Genomic DNA, 21643 nt, shown 5'->3' on the forward strand with positions numbered 1-21643 from the left:
GCAATTAGTACAGGACAAAGTCATGTAAATTGTATATCACGCTTTCAGACAATAAACACAAATGTAAACATAAAAGAGCATCTGATAAAGCGTAGGCCTGACGTTGTCACTGGAGAAAACTAGCCATCTTCCATCGCTTGTAAAACAATACAAAATAGTAAGAAAGGATTGGCTGATTGCTCGAACTTACGTTCCGTGAAGTTAATTTAGAAAATGTGACTGACTCTCAACCCTACCGCAATGCATAGTAAGTTAACAGGTAACATCCGCCTCGTCTTAATTATACGACGACGGAGCTTCGCTTTGCAAAGCAACTGGAGTATTCTGACCTGTCCTCCCATCGACACTGGCCAAATGAATGTCATATCAGCTAACAAGCTAGCTGTCCTTCGCTTTGTAGCTAGCCACGGTATTGTAGCTATTGTACTTCCATTACACCCGGTTAAAGAAGTCAACGTTCACATGGATATGTGTATAATATGCTTCGTTTGTCGGCATATTTTCAGTAACCAAACTGTCCAATTAACGTTAGCCAGCTAGTGTTTGCAATTTAATTGGCTGGCTAGCTAAAGTTAGCGGTTAATACAGTAGTTGCCTTGATTGCCAGATGGATTTGTAAACATCTCATCTTCCTCACATTATACACAAGATAATGGGAGGCACTTAGCAAGTCACCGTAATCAGCTAATGTTAATTTAACTAGTTTAAACAAGTGACTTTACCAAAAAATATTTTAAAAAGACTAGATCAAATAAATAATTTCAAAAAACCTCACTCACCCGCATTCAGAGCACTGCAGCAGACATGTACAGCTCCTCACTTGCCAATGCTGGTCAGTCGGTCTTTTCCAGGAAGGAAGGAATGGAACACTAAAATAGAACAAACCAACCCTCCACCTGTGCGAACTATGGGGGTCATACTGCCACATCAAAAGTATTCGTTCAATATGTGGTTGCTTATTCACATACACTTGATATTTATTTAAGTTTCAATTTATGTCTAGAAAGTGCATGTGAGCATATATGTGAAAGTACATAGACGAAGGAAAAATATAGGCTAATTTAGGAGAGAGAAATGTTTCCCCCTGTAAACGAATGGAATCGCGCAACTTTCTCACGTTCGTCGGAGAACATGGTTAAGACCATAGGGTTGAGACAAAGTTCAGTGGCACCAGCAGCACTAACATGAAACTTATTTTCAAAATAAAAGTATACACATACAAACGATTAAATCGTTTTTGTAAGAGTAGAAAAACAATAAACATAGATTGATATTCCAAGTAGACGTTTAAAATGTTTGTTTTACTATGCTGTTAGCTACCTGACTACATTGTGATGTTATTGTAACACAGTAATAGTCTTATAAAAATCTTTGACTTTGACCATTTTAACAGGAAACAATATTGATGGTAGAACGTAAATAGACAGAGGAAGAATTTAATTCTGAGAATTCTGCTGGATTGGTGCGTCAATCTACGTATATCTAGTTTATATTTTATGTATCCATGAACCTTTTATGTTATTGCAGGCGATTATAATTCCGTTTAACAAAATATACTTACTGGTTATTAGAACCGAAAACGTTGAGGAAAATAATACATACATACATTATGACCTACACAGTTTAATAATGTTTGATTCCACCAGTAGGTGGTGATACATAGTTTAATTTAAAAGCAAAGCCATGGCGAGTTATACAAATCTTTGACCAATCCATTCACAAAATATATACTGAACAAAAATCTAAATGCAACACGTATATTTTTGGTCATATTATTTATAAGCTGAGAAAGAATATAACGAAATATTCCATAACACAGAAAATATCCCTCAAATGTTGTGCACAAATTGGTTTGTTCAGTGTACAAAAATGTCATATCATCCCTCATTTGTGGGTTCTAGATGAGCTGACATTTCAAAGATGTTCAGCTTGATATGTTTTACTTTTATTTAAAATCAGAACAGCATATACTGCATGAATCTCTTTATTGTAATAAGTGTAAACATAATTGCAAATGGCTTATGAATGGTCATGCAAAGCAAACCCTCAAATAATTTTTGTGTTTAAATGTGTATACCCTATGTATATAGTTTGTCTTGTTTTTGTACACTGCAATATAAGATTTTAAAACCATTATGCAATGTGTGAAATGACTCATTAACTTGTTACTAGTCAATTGCTTCAAATTTACAAAACATATGCAGACTCTTCAACATGTACAGGGGAAAGGCTATAAACAAAGCAGGTTTGTTTAGTATGCGATTGCAGTTTCGCAAAAGAGCAAAAACTTACACTGGAAAGTTTAATAATGTATTCATCTCACAAGAATACAACATCTCATATAGGCCATAGTGAATAATGGTGAATAAAAAAATATGATGGTACATACTAAAATGTTACTGCCTACCTATGCTAAAATCATTACACATACTTTGAGCTATGCCACATTTACAGTTTACATCATTCACTTCAATCGTAATTCTTTAAACAACTGTTAAAAATGTATTCCGGTGTTCAGCTAAGGCCCTGCATAAGAAGTCATTTGGTGCCATCTTCTTTCAATATTCAAAGTCAGCAACAGTGCTTCAATAGCAATCATACTGTGATGATACATATATTATACATACACAGTACCAGTCAAAAGTTTGAACACATCCACTTGACTGTGTAAATACTCGGGTCGGCTCCAGACATATGCGACAGAAGCGGTCACTTAGGGCCCCCAACCACTAGGGGTCCTCCAACTGCTAGGGAGCCCCCAAACGTAAGGGGAAGGGGCCCAAAATAAAACATTTCTATGGGCCCCCAAAAGGCTAGAGTTGGCATTGTACATACTTGTACTACTGTATATAAAACAGCATTAAAACCCAATCTATTATCTGATTCCCCAGTCTTTATATATAATGCCCACTTTCCTGTGTTGCTGTAAGTGCCTCCTTGCCACCCTCTTGCAGTGGCATGTTCACGTACTCCTCCTCCCTGGAAAGAGGAGCCTCAGAATCAGCCTGTGAGGAACCTGTGGGGGTGCTGCTCGTAGGGGTGGAGCACAGCCCGTTTCCAATGTTCACAGGATAGTTAACGGTGATGTTGACATTAACCAGGGGGCTGGATGGCAGGGAGCTGTTTGATTGGCAGTTGCTGGGCTGGGGGGTGCTGACCAGGGTGCTGGGCTGTTGGAGGCTGGACTGGAGGGTGCTAGGCTGTTGGAGGCTGGACTGGAGGGTGCTAGGTTGTTGGAGGCTGGACTGGAGGGTGCTAGGCTGGGGGGTGTTGACCGGGGTGCCAGGCTGTTGGAAGGTGGACTGGAGGGTGCTAGGCTGGGGGGTGTTGACCGGGGTGCCAGGCTGTTGGAAGGTGGACTGGAGGGTGCTAGGTTGTTGGAGGCTGGACTGGAGGGTGCTAGGCTGGGGGGTGCTGACCAGGGTGCCAGGCTGTTGGAAGGTGGACTGGAGGGTGCTAGGCTGGGGGGTGTTGACCAGAGTGCCAGGCTGTTGGAAGGTGGACTGGAGGGTGCTAGGCTGGGGGGTGTTGACCAGAGTGCCAGGCTGTTGGAAGGTGGACTGGAGGGTGCTAGGCTGGGGGGTGTTGACCGGGGTGCCAGGCTGTTGGAAGGTGGACTGGAGGGTGCTAGGTTGTTGGAGGCTGGACTGGAGGGTGCTAGGCTGTTGGAGGGTGGACTGGAAGATGCTGGGCTGTTGAAGTGGAGACAGGGGGTCTACTGACAGGCCCTCCAGGCTGTTGAAGCACCCTGATCCCATTGTAGTGCCCTGCAGGGTCTCTGGCTGACTGGCCTCGTTGCTGCCTCCCAGAAGAAACGTCTTTTCCTGACAGATGGTTTTGATTGAACTGTTGCAAACAACTAATGGCCCATCACTATCAAACTGAGAGAGAGCGAGAGAGACAGAGAGAGAAATAATTTGTTCAAGTTCAAGGAATCAAAATGTTCTTGTTCTTAGATGTCAAAACATAACTCACTTTAATTACTGCCTTCTCAGAATTCTCTTCTGTAGCTCGTCTGAACTGGATGATGGCTATAAGAGAACAATAAACAATTCATGCCCAGATCTGCAATAAAATCTGGGTTTTTACAATCAAGATCTGATCCGTACAGCTTTACCTTTCTTGCAAAGGACCATGCCTAAGACCAGCAAGAAAAAACCTGTCATTACTCCAGCAACTGGTGGGGGGACAACAACATAGACATGTTAGTAGGGAGACTGAAGCAGAGGAACATTCAAAACAGGAGTGTGACTCATGGACCACATCTAGTAGCTCTCTGGATTTACCCATCCATGGGTCAAAGCCTGGTGATTTGCCTTCTGTCGAAGCGACGACCAGCCAGTCAGTGGATGCCAGCTTTGGGACTAGTTTGGTTGGTAGAGTAGACAGGCTCTGCAGACTTGGCTGGGTGTGCCCCCTACCAGACGGCAGCGTTGTCAACTGTGGCCGTGAAGGTGTGGTGGTTTTCGGTGATTCATTTATCTTCAGTCCACATATCACATTTGAGCTGGCATTACCGTAAGTCAGTATGGGCCTTCCCTGAGACTTGCAGCTGTGGAGACAGTGTCAGTCTAATTGTTACAAAAAACAAGAACTGTGTGTGTTTGTGTGTCTGAGAGAGAGATCCAGGTTTATGTGTAAAGGTGAGGTCCAAACGTACCCGCAAAGATAGTAAAACTTGACAAATCGGCCCTGAGAAGGTCCACAATACAATAGAAAGAGAAATGTATGTGTTTGTGTGGGTCTGCACGAATGTGATTGACTCACTCTGTGTAGGGCTGACATGCCTGGGTGTAGGAGTGTTGGTCTGAGAAGGTTCCGTTGGGGCAGGTTTCACATTTCACATCTGAATCTGCTGTCCCTGAAACACCACAAGACATCATCATGTAAATTCTCAGAGTCAATTGTAACATTCACCTTTTCACGATAATATAAGCTTTACTTGTTGGTTATGAAAATACAGTACACATGTTAACATGGAAAGATGCTAACACAGAAGGCAATGATGTTTTTATTAGCATTTTATTATCCCTTCATTTCATTGAAATACAACATATCACATGTTGAAACTGAGAAATATTAGCATAGCCAGTTCAGCCAGGAAACCTGAGTGGTAATTGGGAGCATGCATCAACTGATGCATAATCGCCCTCACCACGTCAGATCACATACCTGTATATAAACATCAGGTTACTTAGTCAGTCGGTGTCGAGCTCGTACAGCATGCGGGGGCGCGCCCACCCACCACCCCTGCCTCACCTGTTCGTCTCTGTGTTCCTTGTGGGGGGGATCGGTACTGCACACCTTGCTCATTGCCATGGGAATTGTATAAATAATAACAAGATATGTTATTGTGGTGGTATCGTGTACACGATCACATAATGGCCATGAGGTACACTAAAGGAGCAGAACCTAATGCCAAGACTTGCAAGTACAGGGCTGTACACAAGTTGTCTAATAAATGGTTAAACTCATTCGTGGGGTTTTCTGTCTGAAGTGATTGTTTTTGAAGTGCAATGTATTCCCATTATTGCTTGATATAGCATTTTAGCTGCTCAACAGCTTGTTGTATTTTTCATTTCATAACATGCCAAATGTTTTCAATAGGTGACAGGTCTGGGCTGCAGGCAGGCCAGTTTAGCACCTTTTATGGATATTTTACAGAGCAATGCTGTTGTAATATGCGCCATATGTGATTTAGCATTATCTTGCTGAAATAACCAAGGCCTTCCCTGAAAAAGGCATTGTCTGGATGGCAGCAATATCTTGCTCCAAAACATATTGTTCACAGCCATCCAATATTGGTTTTTGGCCTTGTCCTATGCGTATAGAGATTTCTCCGGATTTTCTGAATCTTTGAATGATATTATGTACCAAAGATGATCAGATCCCCAAACGTTTTATGGTGAGAAATGTTATTATTGAATTGTTTCAATATATGCCTGTGCAGTCCTTTACAGAGGAAACTCAACCTCTCTGGGATGCTCTTTTTATACCTAAGCATGTTACTGACCGGTTGCCAAATAATCTAATTAGTTGTGAGATATATAACTTTTCCAGTCTTTTGTTGCCCCTGTCCCAGCTTTTTTGAAATGTGTTGCTGGCATCAAATTCAAAGTGGGCATATATCTTTCAAGAAACATTAACATTTCTCAGTTTCAACTTTTGATATGTTGTCTTTGTACTATTTTCTATTGAATATAGGGTTTAAATGACTTGCACATAATTGCATTCGGTTTTAATTAACATTTGACACAGCGTCCCAACATTTATGGAAACAGGGTTGTATTTGACAAGGACATAAGCGCGTGGAAGTTGTGTCCAGCAGTATTACCTTTTGTGGAGACCCCTTCGCCGGGCTTGCAGTATGAATAACTGGCACACTCCATGCAGTCGGGGCTTTTGCCCAGTATGCAGTACATCCCAGACTTACACTCACAAATGGCCTTAGTGCTGCTGGTGCACCGCTGAACATACTGCAGGCCTTTGTCTTGGCATGGGAAGAGAAACAAAAGCTCATGAAAGACGACACAGGTCAACCATCTGCGACTATGAAATTACACATCTCTTGAAATTATATAATCCACCCACCTTCTGAACACTTGGGACATCTGAAGCAATTAGGAGTGTAATTAAAGTTGGCAATATACTGGCCTGCATGGCATGGTTCACACACAGTGTCTGAAGTAGAGCTGCATTCAACCTTTCTGCGAGTCCCTGTCATGACAGAAATGTCTCAGTACATACAGCACCGCTCAAAAGGGGTCACTTAGAAATGTCCTTGTTTTTGAAAGAAAGGCACATTTCGAGTCCATTAAACAGCTGACTTTTCTATGGAACATCTACACAGGGACACAGAGGTCCGTTATCAGCAGCCATCACTCCTGTGTTCCAACGGCACGTTGCGTTTGCTCATCCAAGTTCATCACTTTAAAAGGCCAATCGAGCATTACAAAGCCCTCTTTTATTTTTTTTTAAATAAGCAATAAAACTGGCCTTCTTTAGGCTGGTTCAATATCTTCAGTATTAGTGTTTGTGGGTTTGATTACAAGCTCAAAAGGGCCAGAAACAAATAACCTTTTTTCTGAAACTCTTCAGGCTATTCTTGTTCTGAGAAATGAAGGCCATTACATGAGAAATTGCCAAGAAACTGAAGATTTCGTACAACGCTATGTACTACTCCCTTCACAGAACAACACAAACTGGCTCTAACCAGAATAGAGAGAGCAGTGGGAGGCTGAGGTGCACAACTTAGCAAGAGGACAAATATATTTGAGTGTCTAGTTTGAGAAACAGATGCCTCACAGGTCCTCAACTGGCAGCTTCATTAAATAGTACCCGCAAAACACCAGTCTCAAAGTCAACAGTGATGAGGCAACTTCCAGTGTTAGTAACATTGGAACTGGCATAGAATTATCCATATATTTATTTAGAAATTATTCATTGTGCTTTTAAGGGGATAGGGATGTTTTAAATGTAATTGTGATTTTGTGTAAGAATTACATCAATAAATGCTTATTCATTTACTGACGATTTGTCTTCATTGATTGACCATATACGTAATATTGACAATAGTCTTTAACCTCCTGTGACAGTGTGTCCTCTTATTATGACACTATGTTTTAGGGTTCCTACACCATTCACCTGTGTTGGTGCATGTAACATACATTACTTCTTGAACTTTGAATACCCCTCTGGTACTGACAAATGCAGTATATATTATGATGTACAGTATATAAATAAAACACTGACTGTATATGTCATTAGCCTTATATGTTGCCATGTTCAGGCATTGAAATGCCCACACACTTAGTGCGCATTCACATACATATACTCACTCACACTGTTTGCAAATTTGTTCATGTTCTGTTTTGATAAAAACAGTTGAAATTAACAGTTTTCTACTTCAACACGTTGGTGACTTTATTGTGTTATGTAGTAAAATAAACCCAATGTCATCATAATTATTTTCCCAAAAAGTACTTCCTGTTCAAAGACAAGGCTTAGATATTAAGGTCCTACTAATCCCAAACAGCTAAGATTAATAAAAAATCCATACATTGTCAAAGCTCACGCCTTAGGAGGATAAAATGCATTTTGTTAAATAAAAATTAGGATTTAAAACAACATTAACCCAGCAAGCAACTAAGAAATTACCCAAAGCTGGGTAGAAAAATCTATGAATAACCATAACCCAACCAAAGAGTAGAAAACCCAACACCACTGGGTCAAAATAACCATGTCTGGTTAAATCAAGTAACCCAACATGTTGGGTCATTTAGATAACCCAACCCCACTGGGTCAAAATAACCCAGTGCTGGATATGCACTATGGAAACCCAGCACTGGGTGGCAGAAACGACCCAAATTAGGTACATTTTGAGTGTAGTTTTCATTTCTCAGAACAGGAATAAACTGACAAGTTTCAGAAGAAAGTTCTTTGTTTCTGGACATTTTGAGCATATAATCGAACCCACATTATAGTTAATGTTCCAGATACTCGTCTAGTCTAAAGATGACAATTTTTATTGCTTCTTTAAACAGTTTTCAGCTGTACTAACATAACCGCAAATGGGTTTTATAATGATACATTTGCCTTTTAATATGTTAAAGTTAGATTAGCAAACCTAACATGCCATTGGAACACCGGACTAATGGTTGCTGATAATGGGCCTCTGTATGCCTATGTAGATATTCCAACAACAAAAATCAGTTTCCAGCTACAGTAGTCATTTACTACATTAACTATGTCTACACTGTATTTCAGATCAATTTGCAGTTATTTTAATGGACAAAAAAATTGCTCTTATTTTGAAAACAAGGACATTTCTAAGTGACCTATAACTATTGAATGGTTGTGTATTTCAAGTGTTGCAGTAGTAATATTGTAATATGTCTTAGTAATAAAAACATAAGCCTAAAATATCATAATAGCGGTCACATTTAGCACAGAGATTGTAAAGAATTCCAAGTTTAATTATTGTCTTGGAAGAAGGAGTGAACCTTACCAGGACTGCACATTATTGTCCTGGAGGAAGGAGTGAACCTTACCAGGACTGCACATTATTGTCCTGGAGGAAGGAGTGAACCTTACCAGGACTGCACAGACTGCAGCACATATGGACATTTTTGCAGTAGTATTCAGTTGTGCCATTGGTGCACAATTCGCCTGTGTCCGGCCTGTAGGGCAGAGTGTACACCTGTAGGGAGAAGGAACACGTGAGGTGTATTAGATCAAGAAGACCGGTGATGGGTGGAATACCCACCCAAGAGCTGGGGGGAAATGTGTCAGCAAAAAACAAGACCTGTTCTATTCTCTTTGAAGAACAAATACGGAAATATGTGGTGAAGTCACATATTGAAGTTTTCCAGGACACGCGCATGAAAAGGTACAATGTTCGGTCGGTAAAACCAATTAAAAAGCCCCTGTCTGTTTTCTCGTGTATGACAGGAAGTGGTAGGAGATGAACAGGAGATGAGAGATAGCAAGTGCAAGCAAACGAAACAAGAGCAAACTTCAGATAAGCTGCGAGGGACAGACTATGCAGCCTCAACAACAAAGACGCACCACTGCCAGGATTTCACACTATCATTCTCCATCTCTTTGTAGATGTAACACAGAGAACAGGCATTTCCTTTTCCTTAATAGTAACCACCCCAAATAATATACAGTCTAATGCAGAAGTTTTCTGGTTTGATACATTTTTGCTTTTGATGAATATGCAAGTTAAGTCTGAAATGGATCTTTGAAAAACATCTGTATTTCCATTTATGGTGAAATTGAGAATTCATTACATACACTGTATTCTGTGGAATTCATCTTTATTTCAAATGATAGCCATGATGCATTATAACTAAAACTAAATATTAAATCTGCAACCCTATCATACAGAACATAGGCTATTCGTGAGGATAAATCTGAGCATCCTATGGTTATAGTCATTTAAAAAAAAGTAAGTACACCCCCTGGAAAGTTGTCTTTTTTATACACATTTGGATGTATTGATATTTACTCCTTAACAGACATTGTCTATTGTCATGCTCGGACAGACCCATCCCCCGCTCTTGACAGACCCATCCCCCGCTCTTGACAGACCCATCCCCCGCTCTTGACAGACCCATCCCCCGCTCTTGACAGACCCATCCCCCGCTCTTGACAGACCCATCCCCCGCTCTTGACAGACCCATCCCCCGCTCTTGACAGACCCATCCCCCGCTCTTGACAGACCCATCCCCCGCTCTTGACAGACCCATCCCCCGCTCTTGACAGACCCATCCCCCGCTCTTGACAGACCCATCCCCCGCTCTTGACAGACCCATCACCCGCTCTTGACAGACCCATCCCCCGCTCTTGACAGACCCATCCCCCGCTCTTGACAGACCCATCCCCCGCTGTTGACAGACCCATCACCCGCTCTGACAGACCCATCACCCGCTCTGAGAGTCAACTGAGCCGCAGAGATAATGCTGTGGAACTCACGACGGCGGGTTAACTTTTGTTGACCTGGCATTTAAAAACTTTAAGTAGGCAGGGCAGGATAACTGTCAGGTTTGAGCTTACCATCCCCTTTGAAAAGAGGAATGACAGCAGCAGCTTTCCAATTCTGTGGGATTACAGCTGTAGTAATAGGAGGTTTAACAAACATGCGATAGGGTTGACATAGCTGGAAAGTATACCTTCCAGGATGATAGAAAGAGGAAACTGTAGTTAAAAAAAGGAACTTCTCATGATCTGAAGAATACCAACTTATCGGTAAATCATGGTTTGATTAGTGATTTGGCTTTAGTATTTATGGCTGTAACACAAGCGCACTTGCTTGAGTAAAAGCAAAGATCAAACAGAAAACTTCACCAATGGCAACTAGCTACATGTAGCCTTGATGACAAATAAAGACATGAATTGTGTTTTATCCAGGCTTCCATAGTGTCTGCAACATTAGGTTATGTTCTGGCAGCAATGTTATTTGAAGTTGTATTACACTGCATTACCAGAGATTGTATTGTTTTATTATTAGCTTAAAATCGGATAACAAACATGTCATAATATCACAAATAGACTGGAAAAGTAAAACTACACTGGTTCCAGATTTGGAGAAGTTCCAGTGCTTTGGCCGCCTTGGTGTTGTTTAGCAGGTAACATATTAATCTGAGTGATACATGAGTATCACTAATTTATCTGAGTAATACTTAAGTTTTGGTTACTAAAACAATATAAAACATTAAAGTCAAACAACGAAACATGAATGAAATTAACATTTACATTAGAGTGACTGCCAGTAACCATGTTAAGCCACACCCAGCAAGAATTTATTGTGATGCTCCCCTTAGCAATTACGGTATATCATCAAAGGAGACATGTTCCAGTTCCTGACATTTATGCCCAAGCTGTAACACCACAGTATACTTTGGGTCATGTGCAGTTCCTCTTATTCAAACACACTTTTTTTCTATCAAGCACAAGTTAATCTACCATGAGACTTCGTTCCAGAACTCTACAGGTATTTTAAGGCACTTTTTAGCAAACTGTAACGTAGTCCACCTGCTCCTGAAGCTTTCTAGTTGGCATATTTTGGTGTAGCCTACTCAGTTTTATGATAACCAAATTCTCCCACTGAACATTTCTCACTTGGCTACTTCCTCTGGTAAATAGTTTCTGCAACACATGAAAAGTTTTGCAACAGGATGAGTATAAAGGATACCCTTGGTCATCCTTTAACCAAGACTTATTTCCTTTCAATGTTGGAGGAAGTGAAAGCACTAAAATAATTATACACATAGCCTATCATTTGCATGTACAGTAATATCTTACAACAGTTTGGTGTTGACAAGCTATTAAAGTTCATTGCATCTGATGCTATGCCAAATTTGTCTCCTCTTTGCCAAATTTTATTATACATTTGCGTGAATGCCTTCTGAAGCATCTTGAATTTTCTTCATTCCAGGCCAAATCTGGTGCTCAAATAATAAGACTAGTTTCTCTATCAAGGATTTTGTATATATCCAGGACTACTCAACACTCTCTCTTCCTCTTTCTCACTCACGCACAGACACACAAAAACAACAAAAATGACCAAGAGTCTAGATGCAACTAAGAAAAATTTACTTTCTGAAAATGTTTTTCAACAAAACAGTGCTTAAACAGTGATCTACGGCTCAAAGAGTGCATGGAGTGCACACTCTCCCTTCCAATGGACAATGCTTTTCCAACAACCCCAAACCTAGGAGTGATTTACTATTCTAACCGCTACTTCAGAATGAAAAGTCTACAATAACAAGAAAAGGTCTTTTTGTGGCCTAGTGTTGCCAAAGTGGTTTAATCTGCTTCCTCTGGTGCAAATATACAGTGGGGAGAACAAGTATTTGATACACTACCGATTTTGCAGATTTTTCTACTTACAAAGCATGTAGTGGTCTGTAATTTTTATCATAGGTACACTTCAACTGTGAGAGACAGAATCTAAAACAAAAATCCAGAAAATCCCATTGTATGATTTCTTTATAATTAATTTGCATTTTATTGCATGACATAAGTATTTGATCACCTACCAACCAGTAAGAATTCTGGCTCTCACTGACCTGTTAGTTTTTCTTTAAGAAGCCCTCCTGTTCTCCACTCATTACCTGTATTAACTGCACATGTTAGAACTTGTTACCTGTATAAAAGACACCTGTCCACACACTCCATCAAACAGACTCCAAACTCTCCACAATGGCCAAGACCAGAGAGCTGTGTAAGGACATCAGGGATACAATTGTAGACCTGCACAAGGCTGGGATGGGCTACAAGACAATAGGCAAGCAGCTTGGTGAGAAAGCAACAACTATTGGCGCAATTATTAGAAAATGGAAGAAGTTCAATATGACGCTCAATCTCCCTCGGCCTGGGGCTCCATGCAAGATCTCACCTTGTGGGGCATCAATGATCATGAGGAAGGTGAGAACTACACAGCAGGACCTGGTCAATGACCTGAAAAGAGCTGGGACCACAGTCTCAAAGAGAGCCATTAGTAACACACTATGCCGTCATGGATTAAAATCCTGCAGCCCACAAGGTCCCCCTGCTCAATCCAGCGCATTTCCAGGCCCATCTGAAGTTTGCCAATGACCAGAGGAGGAATAAGAGAAGGTCATGTGGTCTGATGAGACAAAAATAGAGCTTTTTGGTCTAAACTCCACTTGCCGTGATTAGAGGAGGAAGAAGAATGAGTACAACCCCAAGAACACCATCCCAACCATGAAGCATGGAGGTGGAAACATCTTTCTTTGGGGATGCTTTTCTGCAAAGGGGACAGGACGACTGCACCATATTGAGGGGAGGATGGATGGGGCCGTGTATCGCAAGATCTTGACCAACAACCTCCTTCCCTCAGTAAGAGCATTGAAGATGGGTCGTGGCTGGGTCTTCCAGCATGACAACAACCCGAAACACACAGCCATGGCAACTAAGGAGTGGCTCCGTAAGAAGCATCTCAAGGTCCTGGAGTGGCCTAGCCAGTCTCCAGAACTGAACCCAATAGAAAATCTTTGGAGGGAGCTGAAAGTCCGTATTGCCCAGCGACAGCCCCGAAACCTGAAGGATCTGGAGAAGGTCTGTATGGAGGAGTGGGACTAAATTCCTGCTGCAGTGTGTGCAAACCTGGTCAAGAACTACAGGAAACGTATGATCTCTGTAATTGCAAACAAAGGTTTCTGTAAATATTAAGTTCTGCTTTTCTGATGAATCAAATACTTATGTCATGCAATAAAATGCTAATTAATTACATACAAATCTTACAATGTGATTTTCTGGATTTTTGTTTTAGATTCCATCACTGTTGAAGAGTACCTGTGATATAAATTACACACTTCTACATGCTTTTTAAGTGGGAAAACCTGCAAAATCAGCAATGTATCAAATACTTGATGCTTGTGGACCACAAGCTTTCAAATAGATTCTCACAGGGATTGAGCTCAACCCTTGGCATATGTAGGACATTCTCATTTTGTTCTGGTTTCACTTCAATATTGTATTGGTATCGTTGTCCTGCTGAAAGTTAGATAAACCGAAGCTTGTTCTCTTGCAGTATTTCCCTATTGGTCCACTCCCAGTCATTGAACTTTGTTGAAAGCGATCATTGACCTCTGTGGCTTCTCTCATGAGTCTCCATGTTTGAGCACTGAGTTGTAAGGGGCAGACATTTCTTGGCAGTTCCTGGTCACTGATCCAACTGTGCTAAGAGGGATATCCAAAGACTTATTTTGTAAACTTTTCCTAAGCTCTTTGTATGATATTACTTATCTCTAACTTCTATAGAATGCTTTTTGCTTACTTTTTTTAAGTATTCCATTAAATAACTATAATTCTTTCCTTGGTATTATGACAAGAATATCTTTGAACTTAAAATATGTCACTATATCATGACGCCTAACCAGAGGGACATGAAGGAACAGTCACTGTCATGGTACTGAACCATGTTAACAATATATACAAAACGTTGCTTGCAATATAATGTCTTACATGTGTTCTATTAAGAATAAAACACTTCAATTAAAACAAAAAACATCTTGTGATATTATCAGACACTTAAGTGTTTTTCCTGGTAGGCAGGGACAGGAAAGCCACCATTTTCGTAGAATGACCCATATGCTGTGATTATGAATAGATTGTACATGCCCTGAAAACATCTAAACATATGCAATACACACTTGATTTGGCCCAAGCGTTTTGTCCCAACCATATGCTCTTAGTTTATACACTACCATTCAAATGTTTGGAAAGAAAATCCAATTGTTGTCCATTCAAATAACATCAAATTGATAATCAGCATCCTGGAATTGCCTCTTCACTGTTGACACTGAAACTGGTGTTTTGCGGGTACTATTTAATGTAGATGCCAGATGAAGACCTGTGAGGTGTCTGTTTTTTTAAACTAGACACTAATGTATTTGTCCTCTTGCTCAGTTGTGCAACAAGGCCTCCCACTCCTCTTTCTATTCTGGTTACAGTTTGTGCTGTTCTGTGAAGGGAGTAGTATACAACCTTGAGATATTCAGTTTCTTGGCAATCTCGCATGGAATGTCTCAGAACAAGAATGAACTGATGAGTTTCAAAAGACAGTTCTTTGTTTCTGGACATTTTGAGCCTGTAATCGAACCCAAAATTGCTCATGATAATGATACTCAACTAGCCGAAAGAAGGCCAGTTTCACTTCTTCTTTAACCAGGACAACAGTTTTCAGCTAGGCTAAAATAATTGCAAAAGGGTTTCCTAATGATCACATAGCCTTTTAAAATGATAAGCTAACACAACATCTCTGCTTATCTTGGATTAGCAAATACAACATGCCATTGGTACATAGGACTGATGGTTGTTGATAATGGGCCTCTGTTTGCCTATGTAGATATTCCATATAAAATCTGCCGTTTCCTGCTACAATAGTCATTTACAACATTAACAATGTCTACAATGTATTTCTGGTAAATTTAATGTTTTTTTAATGGACAAAGAATTTGCATTCTTTTGAAAACAATGATCAATCAATCAATCAAATGTATTTATAAAGCCCTTTTTACAACAGCAGTTGTCACAAAGTGCTTTACAGAGACACCCGTCCTTAATCCCCAAGGAGCAAACAACAGTAGTTTTGGATTTCAGTGGCTAGGAAAAACTCCCTAAGAAGGCCGAATTTTAGGAAGAAACCTAGAGAAGACCCAGGCTCAGAGGGGTGACCAGTCCTCTTCTGGCTGTGCCGGGTGAGATATTAAGAGTCCAATTAGAATAACAAATACATTTCTCTGGGCTAAATCCAGAGTCTATTTGACTCTAGACTAGGTCAAAAGTATGACCAGGTGGACAAGGACAGGGACAGCAACGGGCCCCCAAAACTGGAGGAGACTGAGAAAAGTTAGAAGTGCATTCCTCATATCCCCCAGCACAATAATATAGCAGCGTAACACCTTGGAACAATATTTCTAAGTGATCCCAAACTTTTGAATGGTAGTGTACCTTAGGGTAGTAGTTGTAACTGTGGCACGTAGACGATTTATGTCAAAGTACCTCTCAACCAACATGCGTAACAAACACCAACTTCATTAACTTTTCCACAGCATGAACCATCAGTCACAACACTGCATAGCGTGGGTGGATGGCCTCATATTTGGACCAAGGCACATTAGCATTGAGTCAGAGGATCAGCCAGGGGCGTAGGTTTGATTTCAAATGAGAGCGGGACAAAAACAGGCGTAGCGTGGTGACGCCGGGCCGGGGTGCAAGTTGTACAAGATGTACACGGACCACCCTGGGATGAAAAATTGCGAAACAGTATATACACATGGAAAGACGATCCTCAAGTCTGACTGTGATAACCACATAGAAACACACAATAAAAAATGTTATTACAAAAAAACAAATTATAGAGTTCAAGCACGGCCCCCCACCCACTGCGGGCCCTGGTGCAACCGCACCCCGGATGGCTACGCCAGTGGGGACAAATATGTTTTTGCAAATGCCCATGTTTTGGAATGGGATGGTCATCAAGCTCAGATAGGTGTGACCGTCGGGTGTTCACATACTTCTGGGCCATAACCTGTATGTGCACTGATGGACACAACATCTCATTGAAACACACAAAAAACAGCCTTCAGCCATTTCATTTAATATTACTTGGTTTACATATTGTCTATGATGTGTGCTCTTAGTGAAGAGCTACTACAGACCTCTGTATTTCAATGTGTGCCTGATATGTAATTTACATTTAGCCAGTACTGTACAACCTCACCTCCCAAGCTCCACCACTCTCTTGCATGACTTCACTGGTTGACTCAACATCCTTCTGGTTCTGCTAATAAATATGAATATACAAGATATGGGCTACACATAACATAACTAACTTTATTTAAGTAATCCACCTTTAAAAACAACATTTCACCAAAGCTCCACGGTTGACCTTTTCTTCCTGGCGGTCTGATTCTACTATGACAAGGACCTTCTCACGGTCACCATCTGATCCTGCCAAAATGCAGTTCTTATGACATGACAACAACTTGATCTCCATTGACGCCTGCATAACCTAATGGCAATGTTCGATCTATAAAGGTTGAAATGTAAAATGCAGATACTTATGTAGGGAACTACAACTTTAGCCAACTTTTCAAGAGATCAACTACAGTATTAAGCTAGTTAGTTAGCTAGATCTTCTAATGCAAGGGTGTCCAAACTATTCCACGGAGGGCCGTGTGTCTGCAGGTTTTCGCTTTCTCCTTTTACTTGATTGACTAATTACGTTACTAATTGGTTAGTTTCTACCCTCACATAGTTGTGAACTGGGAACCAATTTATAGGAAAACCCGAAAACCTGCAGAAACACGTCTCCCAGTGGACTTATTTGGACACCCCTGTTCTAATGTTTCATAGCTAGCTAGCTGTACCACTCCTACTTTGCATAAAAAGTATTTTCTTGGCTGATGTCATATGGTGGTAGCTGTGAGTGAGGTGAACCCATAGACTGTATAAATAATGGACGACGCCCTTTCGCTCTTTTCCATTGGTGAAAAATGAAGCCACCAGTGTCCTGATACGGCGCTGACATCTTGGACTTGCGTCTGCGCAGATAGCGATCTTGGGACCAGTTCTGCGCAGTAGTTATGCGCAGTAGCGAGAAGGAAGTAAAGCCGTAAAGCCGCGAAATCAACGGCCCCACCCCTGTGCCCCGCCCTCACTCTCCCTCGCAGAATGCGCATACCGTAATCAATCGCAAGTCCAAGTAGAGTACAACCTTTGCTTGTTAAACCTAGACGATATGTTATAGCCTAACTTACATCATGTTTAACCTTAATTTAGAATAGGCCTAATACAAAAATAATTGGTAACTTCTAGCTAACGATCACCTGCTTGCTATTAACATGGCTATTAACGAGGCTTGTTGTCTTTTAGCTAACGTTAGCTAGCCCATTACATTTATTTACTAATTAAATAGCTTATAAATTTAACTTACCGAAAAAAATTCAAAGATCGATTGGAAATGCCAGATCGGTTAGCACAATGTACTGCAGAACAACCCATTATGTCCGTGTGAAATTATATCAATTATAGAAATTTAGAGATTAAATGTAAAGTTCCAATCTCCTCAGTCCTCCGAAGATTCAGTGGCTCCTCGGCTCAGATAGCTGTCAATCACAGCTGTGAATACGTCACACCACCGTTTTTAGAGCATTAAATAACTAACTAAAAACAAACTTATTTTAAAAACAAACTCTTGAATTTACATTAGCGTGATACAAACTACAGTAAATGACAGAAACCAGCTTTGGAAAAAATATATTTGAAGGGTAATTTAATTTTTTAGTTGGTCTCGCGTCCCATTGAATAACATGGGGAGGGCGGGATTTATGACCTATACTGGGACCACTCACCAGGGGGCGATCGAGACGTTTTGGCTTCACTTTTCAGGGCTTGTGCGGCACGCTTGGGTGAACCTAGTGTAGACTGTTTGCTAACTAGCAAGCTAATATATTTCGCAACTATCATTCATATATAACATTAGCCTGACGGGGGATGTATACCTGCTTCTTGGCTTATCGCTTGATTCGCTCATCGCTAGCCACTTGTGGGCGTGTACACATTGTTTCTTGTTAATGCAGAGAGTTCACGTTGACTAGCTCTTGTGCAGCTAGCTATTTAGTACAGCTATGTAGTAGTTGTAATAGTATGTTAATCCACACATGTAGGATATCCGATAATTAGGTTAATGAAAATCAAAATAACTATATAGGAGATATAGCAGCTGCTGTAGCTAATGTTTGTGTATTGACGACATAGCTTTATATAATACCAAATTAAATGTCTTCCCGCTTATTTGTAGTATTTCCATCCAATGATACGAACGATTAATATTTTGTCCATTTTGCTATAGGAAAGACTGTACGATAGAAAGTATTGTAAAAGGAAACGGGGCTGTTGCCCCGTGGCTCTATTTTTCATCGCCTCCTACGCTTGCTTCGCGCCACTCGGTATCCCACACTGCTCTGTGCACATGGTCCTGTGACTCAATTGAAAATTAGAGGCGAAAATTTCGCCTAGCTACATTGCCTAGTGGACATCTACCGTAACTACACCTTACCGCTTTTAGAAAAACACTCTAATAAGATAAATATTTACCATATTTCATACGTTACAGGAGGTAATTAGTTAGAGGTAATATCAGCCACTGTAGGTTACCAAACTTTCAAGAGCCAGAGATCACAGTTGCAACGGTAGTCTCTACTCTACTATGGTAACCAGACCTATCCAGCAAATACATCATAGCAAAGTGCCTGCGCGTGGTTCTGAAGCCAGTCTGATTCAAATTACGCAATTGCTTACTGTACTATCACTGCAACATTCAAAAAAGGTGGACCGTGACTTTTTTATTTAGATCCCTCCTTTTATTCACTTTTATATTAAACTCCTTCAAATTGAGCATATGAATTTCACAAATACAAAATGATTGGGTTTTTTACAGCATACTTACTTAATTTACAATATTACAAAGATTATCTACTGCTTAAAAAGTGCCAGATTGTTGAACTTGCTACACCTGTTAACATTCTTTATGCTGGACATACTGTACACTTCAATATTTCGCAACGTTTATTCCCCTCGTGCCCTTAATCCTAGTGAAGGTCGGTGACAATTTCTGATACGTTCGTTTCTCGTGCAGTGTGAGGGGGGGGTCTAAAAAGCATTCAGTCAATTTCAAGTTTTAAATCGTCGTATGTCGCCTTGACACAAGATGTAAACCACGCAATCATGCATTGTTGGCTCTTGATCTTGAGGCCAAACAACGAAAGCAAAGAAAACAACAATATGACAACCAAGAAACGTAGGGCAGGATCAACTTTAGGGAATCACCACGTAATGTTAGCACCCACGTTCTTGGGTTGATGGCCAAAGAAGTTCTATTATAGTGCATTCGCTCCTTTATATTCCGCTGAACACTTACCTTGTTTTTATAAGGCTGCACCATGATCGCAAGATGAATCTTTAACGTACGAATGTAACTTAGAGTCCTCAGTATAACGATTGACTTAACAACAGTGGACTTTTAAAGATCTTCAGAAAAACTCCATACTGAAACCGTGCTGAAATGATATAGGTAGTTGACAAGTGTTCGTTTCCTTTTACTTCTGAGTGGTTGAAGAAGTAGAGGGCGTCTTTGTGCAGCAGGACACTTCACTCAAGTCCTCCAATGCAGACTATCAGGGGCGTAAAACACCAAAATAACCAGAGTTCAGCTGCCACATTGAGGGTAACATGGGATAAAATGCCCCATGTTCTGTTCCGAAAATTAAGTTAAATAAATTAAGTAAAATAAAAACATTTTATATATAGATGTAGGGAAGCCTTAAGATTATTCATCCACTTGTTTGGAGAGAAATTGATGATGATGATTTTTGAATAAATTAGTACGCCCCCCCCCCCCCAACAACCCACCCCACGAGTCAAGCAAAATGTGAAGAGAAACTCGTGCAAGTTAAATAAAAAGAGATTAGGGACAGACCCTATGGTATAATCTTTAAATTGTTGCACTATTGTTGCACATAGATGATGAGATCTCCAAACTCTTTACAATTTTACGTTGAGAAACGTTATTATTGAATTGTTTCACTATATGCCTGTGCGGTCCTTTACAGAGTGGTGAACCCCTCCCCATCTTTACTTTAGAAAGACTCATCCTCTCTTGGATGATCTTTTTATACCTAAGCATGTTACTGACCTGTTGCCAATTAACCTAATTAGTTGTGAGATGTTCCACCAGATTCTTTTAGCATTACACAACAGTCTTGTTGCCCCTGTCTCAGCTTTTTTGAAATATGTTGCTGGCATCGAATACAAAGTGGGCATATATTTTTCAAGGAACAATAAACATTTTCAGTTTCAACATTTAATATTTTTTCTTTGTACTATTTTCTGTTGAATATAGGGTTTAAATGATGCACATCATTGCATTCTATTTTTATTTACATTTTACACAGTGTTCCAACTGTGTCGAACTGTTGAAATCTGAGGGAGCAGATGCCCCCTATAGACACAATGCCTCTGCACATTACTGTATGTGTTGTGCAATAATAATGATACAATATACAGTATATATAAATATTTGCACTATATAATCTACTGAAAAAAAGATCATGCTGGCCAGGACAGCAGATGGGCAACATCATTGCACCAGCAACTGAAATGTCTCTGTTTTTAATCCCTAAGCCAAAAAAGTAAATATGTTCCATGTTGAATTTTCTATGACCATCTTACAGATGCACTTGTCAGACAGATAATACATAAAATGTGTTCTTTACAGAGTGACTATAAATTGCACAGGGATTTCAATTAGTGTGGTGCTGATAGAAATTACCAGAGTGATCGACTGCACATAGTCACAGTCACATACATGTTGTTTCACCATAAAGAGAAGTGTTAAAATGTACATTGAAGTCATGTACAGTGCCCTAATAAAAATGAGTAAAAAAGAGATATAAAAAATTCACCTTTTGGTGAATTAGCGTAATGTCAAGCTGAAAAATATTTGATACATCCAACCTTAAATCGGAGTACATTTATTCTGAAAAACAAATCTGTCATCAATAAATAATTATTTTTTAACAAAACCATGCGTGCCACAATTATTGGC

The 21643-nt window shown here is 40.3% G+C and overlaps 2 protein-coding genes across 5 annotated transcripts in view; both read right to left on the minus strand.

The window, feature by feature from the left end:
• Positions 1-883, minus strand: part of trim62.1 (tripartite motif containing 62, tandem duplicate 1) — a 42511-nt gene extending 41628 nt beyond the window's left edge. For both annotated transcript variants that reach the window (XM_029113925.2, XM_029113924.2), the window contains exon 1: positions 780-883. The gene's annotated coding sequence lies outside the window, so the exon portion shown is untranslated. The remainder of the gene's footprint in view (positions 1-779) is intronic.
• A 727-nt stretch (positions 884-1610) lies between these two features.
• Positions 1611-20216, minus strand: tnfrsf1b (tumor necrosis factor receptor superfamily, member 1B). Of its 3 annotated transcripts, XM_034287510.1 has the most exons (10): positions 19958-20216; positions 9094-9199; positions 6592-6717; positions 6335-6490; positions 4768-4861; positions 4287-4552; positions 4118-4177; positions 3976-4031; positions 3591-3881; positions 1611-3533 (listed from the first exon to the last, which is right to left on the minus strand). In XM_034287510.1, exons 1-10 carry the CDS (start codon positions 19979-19981, stop codon positions 2895-2897), a joined length of 1818 nt encoding a protein of 605 aa, XP_034143401.1. In that variant the 5' UTR covers positions 19982-20216; the 3' UTR covers positions 1611-2894. The 3 variants fall into 3 exon arrangements, with proteins under 3 accessions (XP_034143401.1, XP_012993846.3, XP_012993848.3); XM_013138392.4 differs by having other exon boundaries at positions 1611-3881; positions 19958-20213; XM_013138394.4 differs by lacking the exon at positions 19958-20216 and having other exon boundaries at positions 1611-3881; positions 9008-9186.
• Positions 20217-21643: the final 1427 nt, after the last annotated feature.

Source organism: Esox lucius, chromosome 17 (genome assembly GCF_011004845.1).
Source record: "Esox lucius isolate fEsoLuc1 chromosome 17, fEsoLuc1.pri, whole genome shotgun sequence".
Classification (NCBI taxonomy): Eukaryota; Metazoa; Chordata; class Actinopteri; order Esociformes; family Esocidae; genus Esox; species Esox lucius.